Source organism: Oncorhynchus masou, chromosome 18, assembly GCF_036934945.1.
Source record: "Oncorhynchus masou masou isolate Uvic2021 chromosome 18, UVic_Omas_1.1, whole genome shotgun sequence".
Classification (NCBI taxonomy): Eukaryota; Metazoa; Chordata; class Actinopteri; order Salmoniformes; family Salmonidae; genus Oncorhynchus; species Oncorhynchus masou.
In genome coordinates, this window is record NC_088229.1 from 27,563,283 (window position 1) to 27,589,871 (window position 26,589).

At 41.4% G+C, this 26,589-nt stretch overlaps 2 protein-coding genes across 11 annotated transcripts in view; one reads left to right on the forward strand and one right to left on the reverse strand.

The window, feature by feature from the left end:
* The window catches only part of LOC135504321 (cyclin-dependent kinase 11B-like), a 28,824-nt gene extending 24,823 nt beyond the window's left edge, over nucleotides 1-4,001 (forward strand). For all 9 annotated transcript variants that reach the window (XM_064922763.1, XM_064922762.1, XM_064922767.1 and 6 more), the window contains 2 exons: nucleotides 2,941-3,130; nucleotides 3,350-4,001. In XM_064922763.1, coding sequence (XP_064778835.1) covers nucleotides 2,941-3,130; nucleotides 3,350-3,442 — 283 coding nt within the window. In that variant the 3' untranslated portion in view covers nucleotides 3,443-4,001. The remainder of the gene's footprint in view (nucleotides 1-2,940; nucleotides 3,131-3,349) is intronic.
* On the reverse strand, nucleotides 2,057-25,989 carry LOC135504322 (matrix metalloproteinase-23-like). Of its 2 annotated transcripts, none has more exons than XM_064922774.1 (8): nucleotides 25,588-25,989; nucleotides 13,252-13,387; nucleotides 11,273-11,412; nucleotides 10,639-10,806; nucleotides 7,129-7,293; nucleotides 6,647-6,757; nucleotides 5,605-5,731; nucleotides 2,057-5,454 (listed from the first exon to the last, which is right to left on the reverse strand). In XM_064922774.1, the coding sequence occupies exons 2-8, from the start codon at nucleotides 13,362-13,364 to the stop codon at nucleotides 5,280-5,282; spliced, it is 999 nt and encodes a 332-aa protein (XP_064778846.1). In that variant the 5' UTR covers nucleotides 13,365-13,387; nucleotides 25,588-25,989; the 3' UTR covers nucleotides 2,057-5,279. The 2 variants fall into 2 exon arrangements, with proteins under 2 accessions (XP_064778846.1, XP_064778845.1); XM_064922773.1 differs by having other exon boundaries at nucleotides 13,252-13,391.
* Between the last annotated feature and the right edge of the window lie 600 nt (nucleotides 25,990-26,589).

Here is a 26,589-nt window from a genome sequence, read left to right on the forward strand (position 1 = left end):
TTGCCAAGTGTTGCTATACATAAGTCTGTCATCTTTTGGGTGAATTTTGACATCGGTGCAGTGGAATGTCGTCAGTATAATGACCCAGGAAGTGCAATGACCCCTGGCCAGTGGCTGCTCGCCGTCTCATGTTTGGACTAGAGGGCGGCAGTCCTCCAACTACAAGACTAGGCTTAAGATTGCGTTGTCAGCCTTGTTGCTTTAACTTACCCTGTGTGATGAGATGAAGACTAAACATCCTCTCACTGTCAACTGTGTTTATATTCCTCAAACTTAACATGTATAAATATGTGTATGAACATAAGATTCAACTGAGACAAACTGAACAAGTTCCACAGACATGTGGCTAACATAAATGGAATAATGTGTCCCTGAACAAAGGGTTGGTCAAAATCGAAAGTAACAGTCAATGCAGCTGGTGGCCACCCCAGATACTAAGTACTGCAGTGCATCTCCTCATGGACGTCACCAGATTTGCCAGTTCTTGCTGTGAGATGTTACCCCACTCTTCCACCAAGGCACCTGCAAGTTCCCGGACATTACTGGGGGGAATGGCGCTAGCCCTCACCCTCCAATCCAACAGTTCCCAGACGTGCTCATTGGGATTGAATTCTGGCTCTTCGCTGGCCATGGCAGAACACTGACATTCCTGTCTTGCAGGAAATCACGCACAGAATCAGCAGTATGGCTGGTGGCATTGTCATGCTGGAGGGTCATGTCAGGATGAGCCTGCAGGAAGGGTACCACATGAGGGAGGAGGATGTTTTCCCTATAACGCACAGCGTTGAGATTGCCAGCAATGACAACAAGCTCAGTCCGATGATTCTGTGACACACCGCCCCAGACCATGACGGAACCTCCACCTCCAAATCAATCCCGCTCCAGGGTACAGGCCTTGGTGTGGTGCTCATTTCTTCGACGATAAATGCGAATCCAACCATCGCCTCTGGTGAGAAAACCGCGACTCGTCAGTGAAGAGCACTTTTTGCCTATCCTGTCTGGTCCAGCGACAGTGAGTTTTTGTGTCCATAGGCGATATTGTTGCCGGCGATGTCTGGTGAGGACCTGCCTTACAACAGGCCTACAAGCCCTCGGTCCAGCATCTCTCAGCCTATTGTGTACAGTCTGAGCACTGATGGAGGGATTGTGCGTTCCTGGTGTAACTCGGGCAGTTGTTGTTACCATCCTGTACCTGTCCCGCAGGTGTGATGTTCGGATGTACCGATCATGTGCAGGTGTTGTTACACGTGGTCTGCCACTGTGAGGACGATCAGCTGTCCGTCCTGTCTCCCTGTAGCGCTGTCTTAGGCGTCTCACAGTACGGACATTGCAATTTATTGCCCTGGCCACATCTGCAGTCCTCATGCCTCCTTGCGGCATGCCTAAGGCACGTTCACGCAGATGAGCAGGGACCCTGGGCGTCTTTCTTTTGGTGTTTTTCAGACTCAGTAGAAAGGCCCCTCTAGGTGTCCTAAGTTTTCATAACTGTGACCTTAATTGCCTACCGTCTCTAATCTGTTAGTGTCTTAGCGACCGTTCCACAGGTGCATGTTCATTAATTGTTTATGGTTCATTGAAAAAGTGTTTAAACCCTTTACAATGAAGATCTGTGAAGTTATTTGGATTTTTACGTATTTGAAAGACAAAGTCCTGAAAAGGGGACATTTCTTTTTTTTGCTCAGTTTATTTAGAGGGACCGTATGTGCTCTGTGGAAGCTCTAATACAGACTAGATGGTAATTTTTCATGAAGAAAGGTTGATGGGACTTTAACTCTTTACAAGTATTTTTGTGGTAGTGGAATACGTTTTAAATGTTTTACATAAGCCAATAAGTTAAATTTGGACCAAGTTAAATGTAGTAAAACGATTGGTCTGATTATTTTCATAGAGGACACTATGATCCTTATTACTTGGATTGTGGGGCAGTTGGATCACATATTTCATCACAAATAACTGCACTCAGACTAGCCTACTACACTTTGTTACACTCCTACATTAATACCACAGTATATGCTAACTGTAATAATAGAGTACAGAAGACAAGGAGGTGTTGATGAACTTTAAAACACATTTAAAAACTTTATTTTATCCCAAGCATTTATCCCTTACTTCTACCATATATTCATTTCTTAATCAAAGAAAAAAGCTGTTAAAAGAAAGTTATGACAGGATAGATAAATAAATGGACAGGTGAATAAAAAAAGGATACAGGGATGGAAGAAGGGATAAAACAAGGTTAAGTTGGACTGATTGGTATGATAATGGAATGAATCTATGGTTGAAGGTGAAGATGGTGTGTGTGTGGCATGATTAATAGTTATTGTTGTTGGCTAAATTAGTTGACATGGTTACTAAAACAGCTGTACCTCTTGATTGGTAGTAGATATTTCTGTTCTTTATTCTTGATTTGAATAGCAAAGAATTAGATGTCATACCGTCTAACTTTTTGTCTAACCTGTTTCGAATGTCAGTTTATAAAAAGTTACAGAAAATGTTGATAGTCACTTAAACAGCTGTAAGGTTACATCGGTACCAGATAATTCTGTTATTTCAGATTTGAATAGCAGCGAAGTAGAGGAAGATGTTTCACCCTCTTAACTTTTTGTGTAAGGGTTTGGCAAAATGGTCAATGTAGCTGATTTTGTGTCAAGATGAATTGTTGCATTTACAGTGAATGGAAGTTGGAAGTGATGTCACAATGGGGAGCATTAGAATGTTAGTCTATGAGGATGGACAAAAAGACACACAAATGAATTAATATCAAAAAGCAGACCAGTCTGCACAATTAAGTTTGAATGCCGTTTCTAGCTTAAACAGTAAGAAGAGTAGTGTGCAGAAGTATGACGAAGATTTAAAGTCTTGTTTTGCAAGTACCACCTAATTGCAGAAGTGCTGCCATTTTGAGTGACCTCTGGCCATGACTATTTCCCTTTCCACTAGGTTCCTCACCTACTGCCCCAGCAAGAGGATCCTATCGGACGAGGCGCTGAAGCACGAGTATTTCCGGGAGACACCGCAGCCCATCGACCCCTCCATGTTCCCCACCTGGCCGGCCAAGAGCGAGCAACAGAGGGTGAAGAGGGGCACCAGCCCGCGCCCCCCCGAGGGAGGCCTGGGCTACAGTCAGCTGGTGAGGCTGGGTTTAACTCTACATCCCTCTGTCAACTAGGTTTTGACATCTGAGCTTGGTTTCTGTGTTTGATAGATTGTAGACCTACAGCACTTTACTGTGTGTTGTCAAGACACATCTTCCCACTGCTTAATACTTGTTTTTCCAGATTTCATTAGTTCCCTGGCATAAAGGCAATGTGCCTCATCAGCTAATGTGTGTGGCTTGTCCTCTCTCCAGGGTGACGATGACCTGAAAGACTCAGGCTTCCATCTGACTACCAGCAACCAAGGGGCTTCTGCCGTGGGCCCAGGGTTCAGCCTCAAGTTCTGAGCTGCGCCTGGAGGGCAGGACACCCTGTTTATGGGAAGAGACATACTGGCCTGTTCAGCTGACCGGACAAGAATCATGGGACATTTCGTTTTTTATGTGGCTGGACTCATTGGGGGAATGGCTTCCGTTGTCAGGGTCAGCTTACTGCCCTCACCCTGTGAGGGTGGAGACTGGTCGTCACATGATATGAACGATGGACAAACACACTGTCCCTTTTTCCCAACTATATGGCTGAATCCCAACCATTGAACTTTTTAAAGTATTTTCTCGATTCTGACAAGGTTTAACTTTTATGGAAATGAGGCAACTGTGCGTCAACCTAACTACAATTTTGTCTGTACCTTAGCTAATGTTGGCTTTTTGTTTTCTGTCTTTTTTACACTGCTGAAGAGGACCAGAGTTGAAGTCGTTGGAATTTCTTGAGTACTGGAGATACTGTATAATAATGTAGCAGTGTTAGAGCCATGTCGATCCATCATATTATAAGGACTTTACTGTATAACCGATGGCTTACATTGACCCGGGACATGTTTTTGCTAGAAATAAAATGTGAATCTTTTATTTGTCCACCTTTTTGCTGGTATTTATAAATGCTGTCTAAGCTAAGCAAACAGCACCACACACTGCCTGCCAAAAGGTAAAAATAAAAAGGGAAGTTGAGTCCCCAAAAATTCCCAGCGTTGAATCCAGCTCAATAGCCGTCCCAAGAGTGATGTCATTCTTTGCACTGCACACTTTGTCTCAGGACATTGTTCTTTCAGGGAAAAGAGCCCCAGATTTTTGTCTTTGTTGTTAAAGTGGCTGCGATTTCTAGGACTAAACCAATAAATTATTTGATTTCTAGCTGGAGGAAAATAAACAGTGCAGTCTCATTTCTGGGAGACTGTTGGCTGCTCAGACTGGAACAGTTGCAAAATGTTCCCTCGTCTGGAGACTCTTTAGAACCAACACAAATGGAAATGTACATAAATCAGTTTTATCTGAGAGTCCCCTCCTAAACCCTTCTGTGGATTATTACACCTGATGTGTCAAATGAGCATGTAAAGGGAGCTGTTAGTGGAACTGCACCTTCTGGAGGGAAAGTATTGGCTCCACCTAAAGGATAGCTGAGCAAGCGAGATATCGGAGGTGTTCCATATGTGAATAAAGGTCTAAATATTTCCAGTGACTGTAAACAATGTTTGTTTTTGGTTTACCCAACTTCAATTCAGACAGTAAATTATTTATATGACCTGCATTAAGAGGCAGTAGCTTTAGAATGCATTACCCATGGCTTAATATAGCCAGGTTAGGCAAAATTATAAAACATTTCAGGACAATATTTCAAGTCTGAGGTTACTAGCTAACCTGTAAGTGTTTGTGACCTCTAAATTCAAAGAACATTCTGTTTTTCACATAATATAACAGAATCTAATTTGTACTCGATTGTCACAAAATGTCATTTTACATCAATATTCAATTTACTAATGATCACAGAAGTGTTTATTGTGCACATATGAAAATACATGACTATTTTTTTTTTTTTACATAACATGATTGTTTAGAAATAGAACGTACATATATTAAAATATGTGCCCAAGTGAGTGCAGTCCCCATTTGACCAAGCAATGTTTGTGAGCGAACGTGTGCATGGAAATATAATTCCTAGAACGGACATCCACATTCAAGTCAATGGGTGGACTGGTGGCCATTTTGAGTGTACCCAAGAGGGTGCAGTGAAATTGCAGTGGTCTGAGGGACTTCTTTTCTAGGAATTATTCTTCTGTGGTCGTGTGTGTGTGTGGTCGGTCTCTGTGCTAATACCCAGTGCTTCTGTGTGCAGAGAGTGGCAATGCCCTCAGAAGCGCACACGTACTCTCCAGGAGTAGTTGGTGAGGACCTTGTTCTTTTTCCTCACGATGCAGGTGTATGTGCCCTCGTTGATTGCATTGGCCACAATACTGATGTGGTCGTCCTTTAGGGAGAGGTAGCCAGGGTGGGAGTACTCCAGAAGCTCTCCGTCCTTGTACCAGCTACGAAAACACAAGTACACCTAGCTTGGAAAAAACTTTCAGAGCGCATAATATCAGGATTGGGGTCAAATTCATTTCAATTTAATCTATTGTTGGTGGGATATCATGATTTGTTCGAAGTGATGTCGGGACTAAATAAGCCATACTCACTATACTTTGCCTTTCTTAGCTGCAATTTTCTTCCCACATCGGAAGGTGAGCTTCTTCCCCTCAGCCACCAGCTTATGTTTGGTCCGTTGGGGTGTGGGGGTGGGGGCCACAGTGGGGAATGGGAACTCTGAGGAGAGTTAGGAAACACAAGGCTAAAGGCTGAGATATCCACTTCTGTATAAAGTCTTAACCAGACATGACTCGGTTTAGTATGGCTTTCATTTCGCAATGTTTACTCCAAAAAGTAAACTAAGAAGATTCCAGAAAATGCCGTCTTACTAATTGTATACCCTGATCTGAGTGGGCATTTTGGATCATTAAACTTCAAATTATCCACCAAGACATAGGCACTCAAATTAAAGCGTAATATCTACCTCCATGTTGTGCATCAAAAAAGTCACTGGAACCGGTCAGAAGCCATTTGTAGATGATGGACATTGTCTTTTATAGTTAATTTAGGCCAGTGTGAACACGTGCCTCATGACCAGCTGGAAGTCTTTTTAAAAGACAGCCACTAGTTTGCGCTGCAAAAATCCCAAATTGACCTTCCGTGTATCTAACCCTCAAGCCACAGTCTGAAATTCCAGTGGTTTGGAGTCACTCTGGAATTTTCCACAGCCGTACAACGTTTTCCAATCAACAATGAGGAACCGATTCGGAGCCAGGAATGGTATCCTCACTCCTCCACGTTCTCTCCCTTGTTACACACAAAAATCGTGAAAACCCACAACAATGCCGGGGTGGAGGAGTCATAAGCTGTGGAGGTTATGGGAATTCAAGCTGTCGAGGTGCCTCACTGACTTCTTAGCTCGCTTACTGTAAGGCAGACTGGGTCTCATCAGGAGGTAATTCTTTGTGAATGACTACTCCAGTGGCAAGTATCTAATCTGCTTTTAAATCAGGAGGGCTGCAAACCTTCATCATGGTTCTGCATGGCTGAACTTTGTTGGCTGCGTTTCGCTGCTTTGGCAAACGGTACTGAGCAATTCCTTGCACCAGTAGATTGAGAGTAATCTTTTTTCCTCTGCAAAGCTGCACTTACCATAACAGAAATCACAGCTGGAGGGGCAGTGCTTCTGCATGAGTTTGCGCTTACTGTCACAATAGCCTTTCCGCGCCCAGGCTGGACAGATAAATAATCTGTCCAAACATCCTACAGGAGAGGAGGAGAAGGAGTGGGGAGAGAGGGACAAGGGAGCAACTTTAGCAGCAGGAAAGACATTTGGGAAGACAATCTGGCTGCACATTTACAATAACTCACTGTATAAGAGGTTATAAGAGGTTTGACAATACTCATTAATGCCACATTTACTTGTAGCAGGCAATGGTATTGCGTCTAAATTATTTGTGAAGCAGCTATGTAGTGCTCTTGTAGACTTAATGAATGATCTGTAAAGCCAATATAAATTGGTTCTTTAAAGTTTAAAATCTGCTAAGTACCGATGGTTGTTTTGTGCTCCAATGTAACACCATTGTTTCTCTGTCTGTAATACAGGGCTATTTGCTTGTTGGTGCTTGGCATACCGTAGAGTCGGTGCAGGCCCCACACCTCGTCCTGTGTGATGAGCTTGCGCCCCGTCAGAGTTGCATTCAGGTGCATGATGGCCTTAGGGTTCAGGGAGTGCATGAGGCCCAGGATGTGGCCGATCTCATGAGCCGCTACGTGGACCAAGTCTGTCAGCCACACCCCTGCACAAACAACACAACACTGTTAATTCTGTCTCAGCAATTTATTTTTTTTTTTATTTAACATTTAACTAGGCAAGTCAGTTAAGAACAAATTCTTATTTACAATGACGGCCTACCCCGGCCAAACCCAGACGATGCTGGGCCAATTGTGTGCCGCTCTATGGGACTCCCAAACACGGCCGGATGTGATGCAGCCTGGGGAGCATCCTGATAGTCTAAAGTGGCTAAAGTCCTTTCCCTCTTCTTTTCCTCATCCACAGAAATACACTATATATACAAAAGTATGTGGACACCCCTTCAAATGAGTGGATTTCAGCCACACCCGTTGCTGACAGGTGTATAAAATCGAGCACACTGCCATGCAATCTCCATAGACAAACATTGGCAGTAAAATGGCCCATAGTGAAGAGCTCAGTGACTTTCAATGTGGCACCGTCATAGGATAACACCTTTCCAACAAGTCAGTATTTTTTCCCTGCTAGACCTGCCCGGTCAACTGTAAGTGCTGTTATTGTGAAGTGGAAAAGTCTCGGAGCAAAAACGTCTCAGCCGCGAAGTGGTAGGCCACACAAGCTCACAGAACAGGAACGCCGAGTGCTGAAGTGCGTAGCTCGTAAAAATTGTCTGTCCTTTATTGCAACACTCACTACCGAGTACCAAACTGCCTTTTCATGGTTCGGGCTAGGCCCCTTAGTTCCAGTGAAGGGAAGATTTAACACTACAGCATACAATGACATAGTAGATGATTCTGTGCTTCCAACTTCGTGGCAACAGTTTGGGAAGGCCCTTTCCTGTTTCAGCATGACAATGCCCCCATGCACAAAGCGAGGTCCATAAAGGAATGGTTTGTCAAGATCGGTGTGGAAGAACTTGACTGGCCTGCACAGAGTCCTGACTTCAACACCTTTGGGATGAATTGGAACACCAAGTGCGAGTCGGGCCTCATCGCCCAACATCAGTGCCCGACCTCATTAATGCTCTTGTGGCTGAATGGAAGCAAGTCCCCGCAGCAATGTTCCAACATTTAGTGGAAAACATTCCAAGAAGAGTGGAGGCTGTTATAGTAGCAAAGGGGGGACCAACTTCATATTAATGTCCATAATATTGGAATTACATGTTCGACAATCAGGTGTCCATATACACTACATGACCAAAAGTATCTAAAGGAACTATACATTGGAAGCTAGTCCTGAGTTGGTTAACAACATATGGCTTTCACCTATACCTGTCTTTTCAGATCAGTGTCGATGAAGAAGACGATACAGTTGATTTAACAACAACGGCACAAGCTGCAAAGCTCTAAGCCAGGGATGACAACTTTGATGGGGCAGGGGGCCACAAAAAGTCTACTCATTATAAAGGGCAATGGTTGGAAAGTAAAATAAGCTCATCACCGTGCACTTTCACCACCCTGTAGGCTAAACTGTGCATGATGGGAGGACAACACAACATACCGTTGAGTGACTGCAAATTTACCTCTACAACATGGTATCAACATATCATTTCCACCATGAGGAACAAACAAATTGTCGACATTTATAACATTTTAATGACACTTCCCGCTTCCATCACACTTGTGATTGTTTAATTTTTTAAATAGCATTACTTTACTTTCATAAAAACTGTGGATTGAAACGGGGTTAGTGACAGTGGGGCAAAAAACATGAATTTTAAATGTTCTTATGGTTTTCTTGTGGTTTTATGTTTTGTTGAAACTGCCACACTCTCAGGGGTCAAATTCTCATGGAAGTGTACAGTTTGAGAGGCCACTGATCAACAAACATTTGGATTACTTAATATGTTTGAACACAAGTGATGATTATAAATGTTGATATTTCTTTGTTCAGTAGTATACATTTGCTAATACAAGCCACACTAACCAAACCGGCTCCACGTGTGCATCTGCGTGCTCATGTTGATTTTTATCCCCACCAGACACGTTCATGTTTTTAATTTACCAGGATCCCCATTAGCCAACACCAATGGCGACAGCCGGTCTTACTGTGGTCCGAAACATAACGAAAAAGACATTACAGACAAAATACTTTACAATTTACATACAGTGCATGCGGAAAGTATTCAGACCTCTTGACTTTTTCCACAATTTGTTACGTTACAGCCTTCTAAAATGTAGACGCCTCAAGCACTGAGATGCAGTGCCTTATACCGCTGCGCCACTCGGGAGTGTGTACATATTCATGTATGGGTTCTATGCCAGTTGTTGCAGTGTCATACAATGAATATTGCATATTAACCTATGGAATATTGATATTTAATATGGAATATTACAATATTGATTTGTTTTTAAGACTGCTATTGCTGCTGAGAATAGCCTTGTAAATATGTCATTAACCAATTGGAGATAAAAATACAAATAAAATAAGAAGTTGCTTCTGCTTTTGAGTCCATATTCAGTGCATTCGGGAAATGATTCAGTCCCCTTGACTTTACTGGGACTGTGAAAAGGTTAAAATACCAAAACCAACTGTGAACCAACTGTATTAATTTGGTGACAAGTCAAAATACACATGAAACACTCATGGACATTTAGCCAGCTTTCTGTTAATTCTTCCGGTGAGATAAATATTGGGTTGTTGTTTTACCTAACATGCATATGGTCATTCAAAATTGTTTATTCTCTTCTCCAACAATTAATTCACAGATAAAAAGGGGAAACCTAGTTAGTTTTTAGTTTTTTAATTATCTCTCCTCGTTCATCCTTCATCTGTGGATTTTGTATTGCGGTTGGCTACCAACTTTAAGGAGCATTACCACCCCCAACTGGACCTTGTACATCTTTCAGTCACCCACGTGGATATCTGCTTGTTAAAACCAATGAGTAGTCAAGTGTCAACCAAGTTCTATTTTAGAGCCTGGCTATGCAGAAGCCCGCTGACGTACGCAAGCAGTTTGGATGAATAGATTGAATGTGTCTATTTATTTAACTAACCAAAGGGCCCTTGGCTCTAATTCAACCTTGATTACTACATGTTTAGATAGCTGGCCGCTAGACTAATTCGCCAGTCTAAAATGTTTAGCTAACATGGGCTAATTGAGTGACCGACATAACAAAAGAAAAACAACCAAATTGATTTGAGGGCCTTCAAAAGGGCCAGTTGCCCATCCCTGCTCTAAACTCAAAGTAACCAATAATTACACATTTAGGAACAGTATTACACTGTCTACTTTTCCAGCTTCAAGACATAATTACCAACTACAGTGTCTACTACAATTTATACTATTCAACCTAGTGCATCTGACAATAATTGAGCTGGACATCCTGCAAGTAGCTTTGATGCTGAGTCCACAACAGCAGTTTACAAAAACTCAGAAAAGGGTACATGCCTTTTTTCCAGCTGAAGCGCATGTTTCCCAGAATCCAATACTCATGGTCGTCAAAGTGGATCTCCCCCGTCGGGGGGAAGAAGGCGTGGGCCAGTTCGCCAGTAATGCCGTCAAAACAGTGGTGCAAGTAGGACTGCAGACAGTCTGTGTGGTTGATGGGATAGAAGCCTGCCAAAAAGAGAGAGCTGTGCCTTAGTCAGAGCAGCCAAGAGGCAAAACACACCCTCTAGCCTTTTCAGCCTCTTTCTCATTCTACATACAGTCTAGGAGATGGTGGATTTCAAAGGACAAACTTCTCAATCCCCCTGTGGATGACAGACATTTCTCACATTTGCACCAATAAATTATTTATGGAACAAGAGTTCCAGACCTTGGTGCTCCCACTGAGACAGCTTCTGCATGATTTAGGGCACTTGAAAATTATTACACATGCTTGAAGGTGCTCAAGACTCTTTCTCAGGCATAATTCACACTGGACATTATATAAATATACAGTAGAGGCAGATTTGTTCAATTCAAATGCTGATGGCATTTCAGACCAATTTCACTGTGTAGGCCTTCTACTAGAATAGGACTATATGCCAGTCATAATGCCTGATATGCTTTAGGTACAGTATGTTTGTTGTGCCCCCACCTATCTTGATGTCTGCCTCCTGGTCAGCGGGAACCTCTCTAAAGCTGAACGGTGAGACGTCACTCCACATAGTGAAGGCTTTGGCGATACCCCGTCGAGTGTCACTGGCATTCATCAGGTTCCTTGGGAAAGAGAGCAGACTGCACAGACACAATGTGATTATCTGGGGAAACAACTTGGCATATTACAACAGTTACAGTGGAAAGAAAACATTTGTGAATTACCTGGATTTCTGCATAAATTGGTCATAAAATGTTATCTGATCTTCATCTAAGTCACAACAACAGACAAACAGTCTGTTTAAACTAATAACACAAACAATTATAATTGTTCATGTCTTTATTGAACACACTGTGTTAACATTCACAGTGCAGGTTGGAAAAAGTATGAGAACCCTTGGATTTAATAACAGGTTAACCCTCATTTGGCAGCAATAACCTCAACCAAATGTTTTCTGTAGATGCGGATCAGACCTGCACAATGGTCAGGAGGAATTTTGGACCATTCCTCTTTACAAAACTGTTTCAGTTCCACAATACTCTTGGGGTGTCTGTCTGGTGCTCTCTTGAGGTCATGCCACAGCATCTCAATCGGGTTGAGGTCAGGACTGACTTGGCCTCTCCAGAAGGCTTATTTTCCTCTGTTCAAGCCATTCTGTTGTTGATTTACTTCTGTCTTTGGTTTGTTGCATCACCTAACTTCTGTTGAGCTTCAATTGGTGGACAGATAGCCTCACATTCTCCTGCAAAATGTCTTGATAAACTTGGGAATTCATTTTTCCGTCGATGATAGCAAACGGTCCAAGCCCTGAGGCAGCAAAGCAGCCCCAAACCATGACGCTCCCTCCACCATAGTCTACAGTTCGGATTAGGTTTTGATGTTGGTGTGCTGTACCTATTTTTATCCACACATAGTGTTGTGTGTTCTTTCCAAACAACACAACGTTAGTTTCATCTGTCCACAGAATATTTTGCCAGTAGCGCTGTGGAACATCCAGGTGATCTTTTGCGAACTTCAGACGTGCAGCAATGTTTTTTTGGACAGCAGTGGCCTCTTCCATGGCGTCCTCCCATGAACGGCATTCTTGTTTAGTGTTTTACGTATTGTAGACTCATCAACAGAGATGTTAGCATATTCCAGAGATTTCAGTAAGTCTTTAGCTGATACTCTAAGATTCTTCTTAACCTCGTTGAGCATTCTGTGCTGTGCTCTTGCAGTCATCTTTGCAGGATGGCCACTCCTAGGGAGACAAGAGTGCTGAAATACAGACAATTTGTCTTCCGTGGAATGACATTTATAGATACTTTTGTAACTCTTTCCAGCTTCATGCAAGGCAGCAATTCTTAATCTTAGGTCTTCTGAGATCTTATTTGTTCGAGGCATGGTTCACATCAGGCAAGGATTTTTGTGAATAGCAAACTCAAAACATTTTATGGGGCAGGGCAGCTCTACCCAAAATCTCCAATCTCGTCTCAATTCAGAACTGAAAAAGCGTGTGCGAGCAAGAGGCCGACAAACCTGACTCAGTTATACCAACTCTGTCAGGAGGAATGGGCCAAAATTGACCCAACTTATTGTGGGAAGTTTGTGGAAGGCTACCTGAAACGTTTGACCCAAGTTAAACAATCCAAAGGCAATACTACCAAATACTAATTGAGTGTATGTAAACTTCTGACCCACTGGGAATGAGATGAAAGAAATAAAAGCTGAAATAAATCATTCCCTCATTACTATTATTCTGACGTTTCACATTCTTAAAATAAAGTGGTAATCCTAACTGACCTAAGACAGGGAATTTTTACTACGATTAAATGTCAGAAATTGTGAAAAACTGAGTTTAAATGTATTTGGCAAAGGTGTATGTAAACTTCCGACTTCAACTGTATGTCTGGAGTCAAATAAAACAGCATTTCCTTTTGTTTGTTAGGCAGTAATCCTTTGGTTAAAAAGGAAGGAGTGAAAAAAAGCAATCTCCATACTTGTATGTGAGCTTGAACTTGTCCCATTTTAGTTTCTCAGGGGTGAAGGTGTAGCGCTTGTTCCTGGAGAGGTGGAGAACCTGCGAGTGAGCATCTTTACGAATCCCAATCATCAACACACCGGAGGTGTGAGCTTCTTCCTTGGACAAAAAAAATTGTAGATTAGCCACCTGTGATTTGGGTCAACCAGTTAGGAGTGAGGGAAGGATTTACAACCTACTGGACACAGATGTCACATCAGGGCCATGCACAGACGTTTTGGGGGGTGGTGCTCAAGCAACAAAAATGCCCCCTAAAAAATATTTGCAACTGTGGTCACAGAATTGTTGAGCTATTACGACTTATTTAGTTAAATAAAAGCAATAGATGGCCACATCTTAATGGCTAATTAAATTAAACATAATTTACTTGAATTTAATGATGACTTATGGGCACTGGGTTCAGAACAACAATTAAAAAACAGTTTACAAAGAAAATATATCAAGTATTAGAGCATGGAAGGTTAATGCACAGGTCGAGCCTCTGCACAGGTCGAGCCTTATCTGTGCACGTGCTTGTGTTACTTCACCATCCAGATTTCATTTATATTTATGATCATGATCTGGATTCCCAGCTAACTAATTTGGGTTTCCAGACCTTTGTGGGAAAGTCATTTGACAAATAATCAAAGGAGAATCTTTAAGGAAAGTGATGGATATGTTCTGTGTTAGCTGGGTTTTAAAATAAAATTATAACGTAGATTGTTGTCTTTGTGTTTATAATAATCATTTCATTTTCATTTTACAGAATAATCTCAAAGTGCATAAAATACAAATGTTTTACCAAATAGAAGAACAAATATTGACACAACTAGACAGGGCAACTGACACAAAGATCACAGCTGAAACTACAAGGAACAAGAACAACAAGGAGCACAGCTATCAATAGAAAGCCTTCCTAAAGAGAAACTTTTTAGGCCGGGAGGGCATTCCAGAGGCTGAAAGCCTGATCCCCAAGGAACACATTTTTTACCAAACATGGGGTCATGGAGGAGCAGGCTATCATTTGACCTGAGGGTGCGGGTGGGGTTTTGGAGGGAGCTCAGTTTTTTGAGATAAGGAAGGGCATTGTCATGAATACACCGGAAAGTCAGCAGGAGGGGTTTGAATTCAATCCGGAATGAGACGGGGAGCCAGTGCAGCGATATCAGGATGGGAAATGATAGTTATGAACTATCCATAGCTAGTACTTAGTGTTCTGTCACTGTTAGTGCTCTTATCTCCTGTCGATGGCTGCATTTACACAGGCAGCCCAATTGTGTTCTTTATTTCACTAATCGGTCTTTCGACCAATCAAATCAGCTCTGCAAAATGTATTATGTCAGATTATTATGATGTGATTGACTTGATTTAGGAATGTCTGAACCTGACCAAATAACTAAGGAGAATATCAGTAACAACATGAGCTGGAAGATCAGAAGTATTCATGGAGGGAACTCGAGAAACTGGAAATAAAAACATGCAGTGCGGTGGAGATCCTGAAGGAGTAAAAGATAGCCTAAGTAAAATTAAGTGATAACACATGCATAACACCTTTATGAAACCAGTTACATAACAACTTTATACCTTTATATAACAGTGTTGCAGTATCATTAATAACAAACCTCATAACACATTTATTCAACATCATTTGTGAGAAGTTTTCAAAATAAAAGTCCCTTGAAATATATCTTTATGCATCTATTGTACAGTGGAAATGTATATTCTTACAGCCACAGTACCCAACCCTGTGACACACTTCATGTCACCGTCACTAACCGCTGGGAGCAGCACAGGGTAAGCGGTTAGTGACGGTTTGCATTGAGTATTTTGTATCCTCTCTTGTGATTTTTCAATGCTGCAGGACAGCCCTTAAGATGAATATTCTGTTATCGAATTAAGAACTTTTCTGTGACCGTATCCGGGAGAAAGCTAATCTGGAGTAAACGGAGTACCTGGCCTAAAGCCAGCGTATTCTCTGCTACAGTAATGTAATGTTAGGCCTACAGCGTATTCTCTGCTACAGTAATGTAATGTTAGGCCTACAGCGTGTTCTCTGCTACAGTAATGTAATGTTAGGCCTACAGCGTATTCTCTGCTACAGTAATGTAATGTTAGGCCTACAGCATGTTCTCTGCTACAGTAATGTAATGTTAGGCCTACAGCATGTTCTCTGCTACAGTAATGTAATGTTAGGCCTACAGCGTGTTCTCTGCTACAGTAATGTAATGTTAGGCCTACAGCATGTTCTCTGCTACAGTAATGTAATGTTAGGCCTACAGAATGTTCTCTGCTACAGTAATGTAATGTTAGGCCTACAGCATGTTCTCTGCTACAGTAATGTAATGTTAGGCCTACAGCATGTTCTCTGCTACAGTAATGTAATGTTAGGCCTACAGCGTATTCTCTGCTACAGTAATGTAATGTTAGGCCTACAGCGTATTCTCTGCTACAGTAATGTAATGTTAGGCCAACAGCATGTTCTCTGCTACAGTAATGTAATGTTAGGCCTACAGCGTGTTCTCTGCAAAAATAATGTAATGTTAGGCCTACAGCATATTCTCTGCTACAGTAATGTAATGTTAGGCCTAAGACGTGTTCTCTGCTACAGTAATGTAATGTTAGGCCTACAGCATGTTCTCTGCTACAGTAATGTAATGTTAGACCTACAGCATGTTCTCTGCTACAGTAATGTAATGTTAGGCCTACAGTGTATTCTCTGCTACAGTAATGTAATGTTAGGCCTAACGCGTGTTCTCTGCAAAAATAATGTAATGTTAGGCCTACAGTTTTCTGCTAACATAATGTAATGTTTGGCCTAAAGTGTGTTTTCTGGTACAATAATGCAATGTTCATCCTACAGTGTGTTTTCTGGTACGGTACAATAATGTAATGTTAGGTCTACAGCGTTTTTTCTGGTACAATAATGTAATGTTAGGCGTACAGTATGTTCTATGGCTAAAATAAGCCAAAAATATGTGTTCTGATCCATTGTACAAATTTCATTGTACAAACTTCTGTTGTACAATGGATAAATAAAGATCTATTTCAGTGTTACTTCGAGACTTTTAGTACCGTAATGAAAATGAACTTTTATTTTGAAAACTCTTTTGAGTGTCTTATTTATACCCCTTCAAGTAAAGTGTTACCAGGTCAAGTCTGAACCTGTGTGTCCGTAACTTCGTACTGTAATCTACTAAGACTGTTAGTTGAACTGACCGTTGTGATTTATGGTATTCATTTATACAGTATTGATAGGTATCAATCTCATGTTCAAAATCAAAACAAGAAACAGTTCCATGCTGCAAGAGTTCTGGCTTGACTTGACCAGCTGAGGATATTAATCTCTATTGTAATTCTGCAGTTACTACAGCACATAACTTCAGGTTATTACTCCAATGCCTTGCATGTGAATGTTAGGCATTACTTTTTCATGCGAGGGCATTCCATCTTGTGGAAAAAGAAAGTGGTCAGCAGTAAAACTGCTTTCCAAACTTTAAGTATGATACATTTTGCAGATACAGTATGTCTGATATTCCTTTGGAGAAGGACAAATAAGAATCTCCCAATAATAACACCTGGATTCTACTCTTGTTTTACAGCCTTGAAAGAGGCCAGCTTGGTGTTTTCTATTTCAGAGCCGTTAGAAATATTTTGTGACTATGTTGTTATTACATAATAGTAATAGAACGTAAAATATACAGTTAAAGTATACACTGTATGACTGATTATCCAAATCACTTTAGGTGACTTTGTGACAGGTGACTTTTTATGATAAGTGAATAAGCTCATTTAGCCTATCGACAGCTCTACTCAACAAACACCTTACCATCAACGATAAGGTATTGGACCAACGTTGCATTGTTTATATACAATATTTTCAAACTTACATACAAATACAGTGGAAATAGAACCTAAAGAATTGGCTATTTGATAAATCAGAATCTATACTGGTAAAATATCTGTATGAAGAGGTAACATTTCTTCAGAGAGAAATTATGTAAACACTAAGCATTCCTTCAAGATCTCCAATGTTCCTTAATCCTCGGGAAAACAAGAGCTTTGCCAAGAGCTGTGGACTATACTCCCAGACTAACAGCATAGGAGCCCTGCAGAAGACTGAAGACTTCCTGACACACTGATAACGGAGTCAAGGAAACACACACTACAAAAGAAGAGGACATAGCCTACAAGCTGGAGCAGGCATTGCACTTAAGTTGGAGTAACTTGAGATATGTCCATGTTGCCTGGCCCTAAATCATGATTACTTGAAGCTACAGTACATGTTGTTCTAAGGCAAGCTGTACCCTTGTCAAACTGCTACGCCATTTATTCCTGGGGAAAACAACTAAAAATGGACAAAGAATTTATGAATAATAATAGACACTTTTAGAATAGCTAACTTGGTATAAGGGATGGTAAAGACTAATCCAGATCAAACAATGTTAATTATAGCTACAATACAATAATAATTGTTGTTGCTCATACAAGCAAGTCAGGCTCTTTGTCACGATCGTCGTCAGGGTGGAAATGACCGTACCAAGGTGCAGCATGGTGACCGTACATTTATTTTATTTATGAATGTCGCCAACAAAAACAAGCAACAACAAACCGACCGTGAAGCTTACGAGGGCTATACAGGCCACTAACAAAGTCAACTACCCACAACTAAGGTGGCAAAACAGGCTGCCTAAGTATGATTCCCAATCAGAGACAACAATAGACAGCTGTCCCTGATTGAAAACCATACCCAGCCAAAACATAGAAACAGAAAACATAGAATGCCCACCCCACATCACACCCCAACCTAACCAAATAGAGAAATAAAACAGCTCTCTAAGGTCAGAGTGTGACACTCTTGTGATTGTCACACCCTGATCTGTTTCACCTGTCTTTGTGATTGTCTGCACTCCCATTCAGGTGTCGCCCATCTCCCCATTATCCCTTTTGTATTTATACCGGTGTTCTCTGTTTGTCTGTTGCCAGTTCGTCTTGTTTGTCAAGTCAACCATTAACCCCCCCCCCCCCCATATGTTTGCCAGTTACTTCTCATCAGAATGTTTATTTTTGTATAATACTGTGGCCGGGTTTGCAGTTCTCTGTCAAGACTAAGTTACTTGGGCCGCAGAGAGGGGAGAGGTCAAGCGTGTATCTCTTGGCTCCACAATGTCTGTGTGCTAGTCACTGTGTCTCTGTGATCTTGTCAAGGAGAGGTGGATTTGATATATGCCTGTTGATATGAGGATTTGGTTTATGGTTCTGAGAGAGAGAAAATAACATAGTTTAGGAGACAAAGCTGAACGATAAATTATGGCCAATGCTGCCTGGCTATGTGTGTCTTTGCTATAAAGGATCTCAGTTGCAATGTGTAAGGGACTCTCAGAGAATTCATTGATAGACACTGAATTGATCTGAAAGTAACAGGCTTGTGATGGCGCTCATATAATTAAAGATGGACTTTATGATAACTCTGATTTGTGTGTGTGGTTTGCTCTCATGATTTGGTAAATACAGGAAATTTCCACGACACCACTCTGCCTGCCCATGACCCTGGGCCTGCCTGCCGTCCTGTACCTTTGCCCATGTTGCTGTAATAAACATTATTACTTTGACGCGGTCTGCATCTGGCTATTACCTTATCCTGATAGTGATGATATGTATATTTTAAAGGAAATTACATCCCACTGGGCACAGACATCAATTCCATGTCTATTCCATGTTGGCTCATTGTAATATCCTATGTATCTTGGAAACTTGTCTGAAAAAGGACTGATAATATTCTAATTTTTCTATGCATTGGCAGGACAGAACAGCAATCTCGAATTTTAAGGGAGTCTCGAGGTTCCGCTCGCCTGAGTTAGAATACCTCATAATAAGCTGTAGATCATACTATTTACCAAGATAATGATCATATATATTTTCCATAGCTGTTTATTTACCACCACAAACCAAAGCTGTCACTAAGACCGCACTCAACGAGCTGTTTAGAGCCATAAGCAAACAAGAAAATGCTCATCTAGAGACGACACTCTTAGTGGCAAGGGATTTTAATGCAGGAAAACTGAAATCCGTCTTAACTAATTTCCACCAGCATATCATGTGTGCAACTAGAGACGAAAACTCTAGATCATCTTTACTCCTCACACAGAGAAGCATTGAAAGCTCTCCCTTGCCCTCCATTTGTAATGATGTGCACTGAGAGTCGGGAAGCAAGTTCAGGGAGTGAGTGTTTTAATAAAATAAATGGAACAAAATACAAAACAACAATGGCGCCTGGGGAAGGAACCAAAGGGAGTGACATATATAGGGCAGATAATCAAAGAGGTGATGGAGTCTGATGACGCGCAAGTGAACGTAACGATGTGCGCCATAACGAGCAGCCTGGTGAGCTAGAGGCCGTAGAGGGAGCACACATGACACCATTTGGCAAATTTGACCATAACTTTATCCTCTTGATTCCTGCTTACAAGCAAAAACTAAAACAAGAAATACCAGTGACGCGCTCAATACGGAAGTGGTCTGATGAAGCAGATGCTAAACTACAGGACTGTTTCGCTAGCAGACTGGAATATGTTCTGGGACTCATCCGTTCTCTGACTCATCCGCATTGAGGAGTATACCACGTCAGTCTCTGGATTCATTAATAAGTGCATCGACGACATTGTCCCCACAGTGACCGTGCGTGCATATCCCAACCATGGTTTTACAGGCAACATTCACACTGACCTGCGAGAGCTGATGCTTTCAAAGAGAGGGACTCTAACCTGGACTCTTATAAGAAATCCAGCTATGCCCTCCGACGAACCATCAAACAGGCAACGCATCAATACAGGACTAAGATCGACACCTACAACTTTGGATCTGATGCTCGTTGAATGTGGCAGGGCTTGCAAACTATCACGGATTACTAAGGGAAACCCAGCCACGAGCTGCCCAGTGATGTGAGCCTACCAGATGAGCAAAATGCCTTTTATGCTCGCTTCGAGACAAGCAACGCTGAATCATGCATGACAGCGCCAGCTGTTCCAGACGACTGTGTGATCACGCTCTCTGTAGCCAGTGTCGGTAAGACCTTTAAACAGGTTCAAATTCACAGGGCCGCAGGGCCAGACAGATTACCAGGATGCATACTCAGGGTATGCGTTGAACAGCTGGCAAGTGTTTTCACTGACATTTTCAACCTCTCCCTGATTAAGTCTGCAATACCTACATGTTTCAAGTAGACCACCATAGTCCCTGTGTCCAAGAACGCTAAGGTAACCTGTATAAATTACTATTGCCCCATAGCACTCACATCTGTAGCCATGAAATGCTTCGAAAGGCTGGGCTCACATCAACACCATCATCCCAGACACCCTGGACCTACTCCAATTTGCATACCACCCCAACAGATCCACAGATAACACCATTTATATTACACTCCACACTGCCCTCCCACTTGAACAAAAGGAACACCGACATGAGAATGCTGTTCATTGACTACAGCTCATAGTGCCCTCCAATCTCATCACTAAGCTAAGGACCCTGGGACTTCCTGAAGGGACGCCACCCACCACGCTTACCCTCAACACAGGGGCCCCTCAAGGGTGCATGCTTAGTCCCCTCCCGCACTCCCTGTTCACCCACGACTGCGTGGCCACGCACGACTCCAACACCATCATTAAGTTTGCAGACAACATGATGGTGGTAGGCCTGATCACTGACGACGATGAGACAAACATCAGGGAGGAGGTAAGAGACCTGGCCATGTGGTGCCAGGACAACAAACTCTCCCTCAAAGTGATCAAGTCAAAAGAGATGATTGTGGATTACAGGAAAAGAAGGACCGAGCACGCCCCCATTCTCATCGACGGGGCTGCAGTGGAGCAGGTTGAGAGCTTCAAGTTCCTTATCCACATCACCAACAAACATGACAAAGGCTATTCTCCCCCAGGAGAAGGAAAGATTTGGCAATGGTCCTCAGATCCTCAAAAGGTTCTACAGCTGCACCATTGAGAGCATCCTGACTGGCTGCATCACTGCCTAGTATGGCAACTGCTCGGCCTCTGACCGCAAGGCACTACAGAGGGTAGTGCGTACGGCACAGTACATAACTGGGGCCAAGCCTCCCACCATCCAGGACCTCTATACTAGACAGTGTCAGAGGAAGGCCCTAAAAATTGTCAAAGACTCCAGCAACCCTAGTCATAGACTGTTCTCTATGCTACTGCACGGCAAGCGGTACTGGAGCGCCAAGTCTAGGTCCAAAAGGCTTCTTAAAAGCTTCTACCTTCTGAACAGCTAATCAAAGGGCTACCCAGACCACTATTTTGTGTTCTCTGTTTATTATTTATGCATGGTCACTAACTCTATCTACATGTACATATTACCTCAACTAACCGGTGCCCCCGCACATTGACTCTGTACTGGTGCCCCCTGTATATATAGCCTTGCTATTGCTATTATTGTTTGACTGCTGATGTTTAATTATTTTCTACTTTTATTGATTCATTTTTTTTTTACTTATCTATTTTTTACTTAACATGTTTTTCTTAAATTCTTAAAGGATTGTTGGTTAAGGGCTAAGGAATTGTACGTAAGCATTTCAATGTAAGGTCTACAGACCTGTTGTATTCAAATAAAAATGTGATTTGATTTGTCTTAGGTCTCTCTTTATGTAGTTTGGTGTCTCTCTTGTCGTGATGTGTGTTTTGTCCTACATTTAAATGTTTTATCCCAGCCCCCGTCCCCGCAGAAAGCCTTTTGTCTCTTGGAAGGCCATCATTGTAAATAAGAATTTGTTCTTAACTGACTTGTCTAGTTAAATAAAGGTTAAATCAAATTTTAAAAATACTAAAGTGCCATCCAGGACCTCTATACCAGGCGATGTCAGAGGAAGGCCCTAAACATTTTAGACTCCAGCCACCCAAGTCATAGACTGTTCCCTCTGATATCGCACGGCAAGCCCTATCAATTCACCAAGTCTCGAACCAACAGGACCCTGAACAGTTTCTACCCCTAAGCCATAAGAATGCTAAATAGTTTGTTAAATAGCTACCCGGACTATCTGCTTTGCCCATTTTTGCACTAACTTTTTGACTCATCACATAAGCTGCGGTTTACCATCTGTGTCACACCCTGACACCCCATAGTTTGCTTTGTATGTTTTGTTTGGTCAGGGTGTGATCTGAGTGGGCATTCTATGTTACATGTCTAGTTTGTCTATTTCTATGTTTGGCCGGATATGGTTCTCAATCACAGGCAGGTGTTTGTCATTGTCTCTGATTGGGAACCATATTTAGGTAGCCTGTTTGGTGTTGGGTTTTATGAGTGATTGTTCCTGTCTCTGTGTTTGTACCAGATAGGGCTGGGTTGGGTTTTCACGGTTCTTGTTAGTTCATGTGTAGAGTCTTTATTAAAGAACCATGAATAGAAACCACGCTGCATTTTGCTCCGCCTCTCCTTCAACTGAAGAAAACCGTTACAATCTGTCACTTTATTTCTAGTTATGTACATATCTACCTCAATTACCTCGTACCCGGACACATTGACTCGGTACTGGTACCCTTTGTATTAGAGGTCGACCGATTATGATTTTTCAATGCCGATACCAAACAAAAAAGCCGATACTGATTAATCGGCCGAATTATTATAATTTTTTTCTCCCCAACATTTTTTGTAATAATGACAATTACAATAATACTGAATGAACACTTATTTTAACTTAATATAATACATCAATAAATCAATTTAGCCTCAAAGAAACATGTTATTTGGTTTAAATAATGCAAAAACAAAGTGTTGGAGAAGAAAGTAAAAGTGCAATATGTGCCATGTAAGAAAGCTAAAGTTTAAGTTCCTTGCTCAGAACATATGAAAGCTGGTGGTTCCTTTTTAACATGAGTCTTCAATATTCCCAGGTAAGAAGTTTTAGGTTGTAGGAATTATAGGACTATTCTCTCTATACGATTTGTGTTTCATATACCGTTGACTATTGGATGTTCTTATAGGCACTTTAGTATTGCCAGTGTAACAGTATAGCTTCCGTCCCTCTCCTCGCTCCAGGAACACATCGACAACAGCCATCCTCGAAGCAGCGTTACCCATCGCTCCACAAAAGCCACGGCCCTTGCAGAGCAAGGGGGACAACTACTCCAAGTCTCAGAGCGAGTGACGTTTGAAACGCTATTAGCACGCACCCCGCTAACTAGCTAGCCATTTCACATCGGTTACACCAGCCTAATCTCGGGAGTTGATAGGCTTGAAGTCATAAACAGCGCAATGCTTGAAGTGCTGTTTGAATGAATGCTTACGAGCCTGCTGGTACCTACCATCACGCAGTCGGACTGCTCTATCAAATCATAAACTTAATTATAACATAACACACAGAAATACGAGCCTTAGGTCATTAATATGGTCGAATCCGGAAACTATCATCTCGAAAACAAAATGTTTATTCTTTTAGTGAAATACGGAACCGTTCCGTATTTTATCTAACGGGTGGCATCCATAAGTCTAAATATTCCTGTTACATTGCACAACCTTCAATGTTATGTCATAATTACATGAAAATAAAAGAACCGCACACTCTAGGAGCTCAGATACAAAATTTAATTACCAACGTTTCTGTCTTCATCAGGGTATAATCACAAACACTGCGGGATGACTCGTTTATGTAGTGTCAAAAGACACAGGTGTCTGTAATCATGGCCAAGAGTGGCCTAATATCATTGGTTAATTATCAAATATTAAAATGTCATACAAAGAACAGCATACAAACAACAAATGGATTGCATACGATCCTAGATTAATTTGACTACACAAGCTTACAAACAATTACAATGGCAAAGTCACAATCACAAGAATGGCTTCAGATCAAAGTCTACATTGAGACCGAAGGGCGCAAGGGTCTTTAAGTTAAAGAGAAGTGACACATTTTCCCTAGTTAAAATAAATTCATGTTAGCAGGCAATGTTAACAAAATATGCAGGTTTAAAAAGATATACATCTGTATTGATTTTAAGAAAGGCATTGATGTTTATGGTTAGGTACACGTTGGAGCAACAACAGTCCTTTTTCGCGAATGCGCACCTCATCGGTTAAATGCAACGCAGGACACGCTAGATAAACTAGTAATATCATCAACCATGTGTAGTTAACGAGTGACTATGATTGATTGATTGAATGTTTTTTATAAGATAAGTTTAATGCTAGCTAGCAACTTACCTTGGCTTCTTACTGCATTCGCATAACAGGCAGGCTCCTTGTGGAGTGCAATGTAAAGCAGGTGGTTAGAGCATTGGACTAGTTAACCGTAAGGTTGCAAGATTGAATCCCCGAGCTGACAAGGTAAAAATCTGTCGTTCTGCCCCTGAACAAGGCAGTTAACCCGCCGTTCCTAGGCCGTCATTAAAAATAAGAATGTGTTCTTAACGGACTTGCCTAGTTAAATAAAGTTGTGTAAAAAAAACAAGAATAATAAAAATCGGCCAAATCGGTGTCCAAAAATAACAATTTCCGATTGTTATGTAAACTTGAAATCGGCCCTAATTAATCGGCCATTCCGATTAATCGGTTGACCTCTACTTTGTATATATCCAAGTTATCTTTACTCATTGTGTAGCTATTATTACTTTTATTATTATGTGTTTCACTTTTCTATTATTTCTCTATTTTCTTTCTCTCTGCATTGTTTTTGGACCAGAAGTAAGCATTTTACGGTTCGTCTACACCTGTTGTTTACCAAGCATGTGAAGAATAACATTTTATTTTATTTGAAATGACGTGGAAACACCGTTGATTCAACAAGTGTGTGCCCAGTTGGATGAAACCATCCAATCCATATTCAAATCCATAATTGATTTTTGTCCTTAATATTAATATTTTCCACTAACTGTAGTGGATAGGTAGCCTATTCTGAAGGCCTACAATTTTATTGCACCATCAAAATTGGAATTCCTCCAATTATTGAATTGGAAAAGGCTACATTATCTCGTGCATAATTAATGATTATGAAAAGGCATTTAGATTTCTATCTAATGAAGTCATAGTGGGCTACAGTTCTTTACCGTCTAACGAAAAATTTGCTTAATATTACAATAACATTATTTTATTTAAAAGTTACTGTTGTCCAACAGCTGTCACAAAGCATATATCTTGGTAGACACAGATGTTTTTTCAAATGAAAGGATTGTTTTGGTCCTAAATGGTTTTCAACATCCAAAGTCTTGATCATAACTTATTCCAGCAATGTGGTTCTCTTAACCTGTCCAGTATACAAACTGAATGAACCGGTGCGATAGGAGGTATGCCGTTAGAAAGTGGAATTGTCACACCATACCTCTATTCTCCAGGTGGGAAATGCTGTGGTTTCTTGCATCCCTGCGAACAGAACCCCAAGCACCGTCACAGCAAGCAAAGGAGCACTGACATCGCCTCTTTGTAAACTTCTGAACGTCTGACACACCATCGTTGCGATATCACCTTCCAGAAAAATTCCCTCAACAAAGACAGACCAGTCAATTTCACCACCATCTATCCCCATGGATATCAATGGCCATCCATTGCATCCTTTTATTTGAACACAATATTTTCAATTGAAGATAACCGTGGTAAGCACAGTCCAGCGGAATGGGTTGTGGAATCCTTTGTCACCCACCGCCAGCTCAAAGCTACATCAAAAAGTCTGCTGCTATACAACCCTCCGGCGCAGCGCTATTCCGCACCGTCTGCCAATGGTTTCACATTACTTTAAATGAAAGTCAGAGCTTGACAAGTTTAAATAGAAAGGAAACCAGCTGCATGTATTCGACAATCTCAAAACTATTTTGAGGAATCAATTATTTTTGACTGCTTATTAATAAAGTTCATAAAAGATTAGAGGGAAAAAACATCTCAGTCTGTGCAGGACTCTCATTTTAGCTGAGGTATGCGCATATTTGTTTTATTTATTTAACTAGACAAGTCAGTTAATAACACATTCTTATTTACACTGACGGTCTACCGGGGAACAGTGTGTTAGAGTGTTGGGCCAGTAAAGTTACTGGATTGAATCCCCGAGCTGACAAAGTACAAATCTGTCGTTCTGCCCCTGAACAAGGCAGTTAACCACTAGGCTACCTTCCACCTCATATAACAATATTAGGTTGACTTTGATTTATATAATACCTATTAATTCAAATTTAATTGGCCCATCTATTTTATAATTATATAGGAAAATAGGCTGTTGCCGAATGTAAGTAAAACATATTTTTCAAATGTTATTTTCATTGTAGTAGGCTAGTTGTAGTTACCTGCATCAAATAGATGGTGAGCTATGATGATAGGCATACATTCTGCAGAA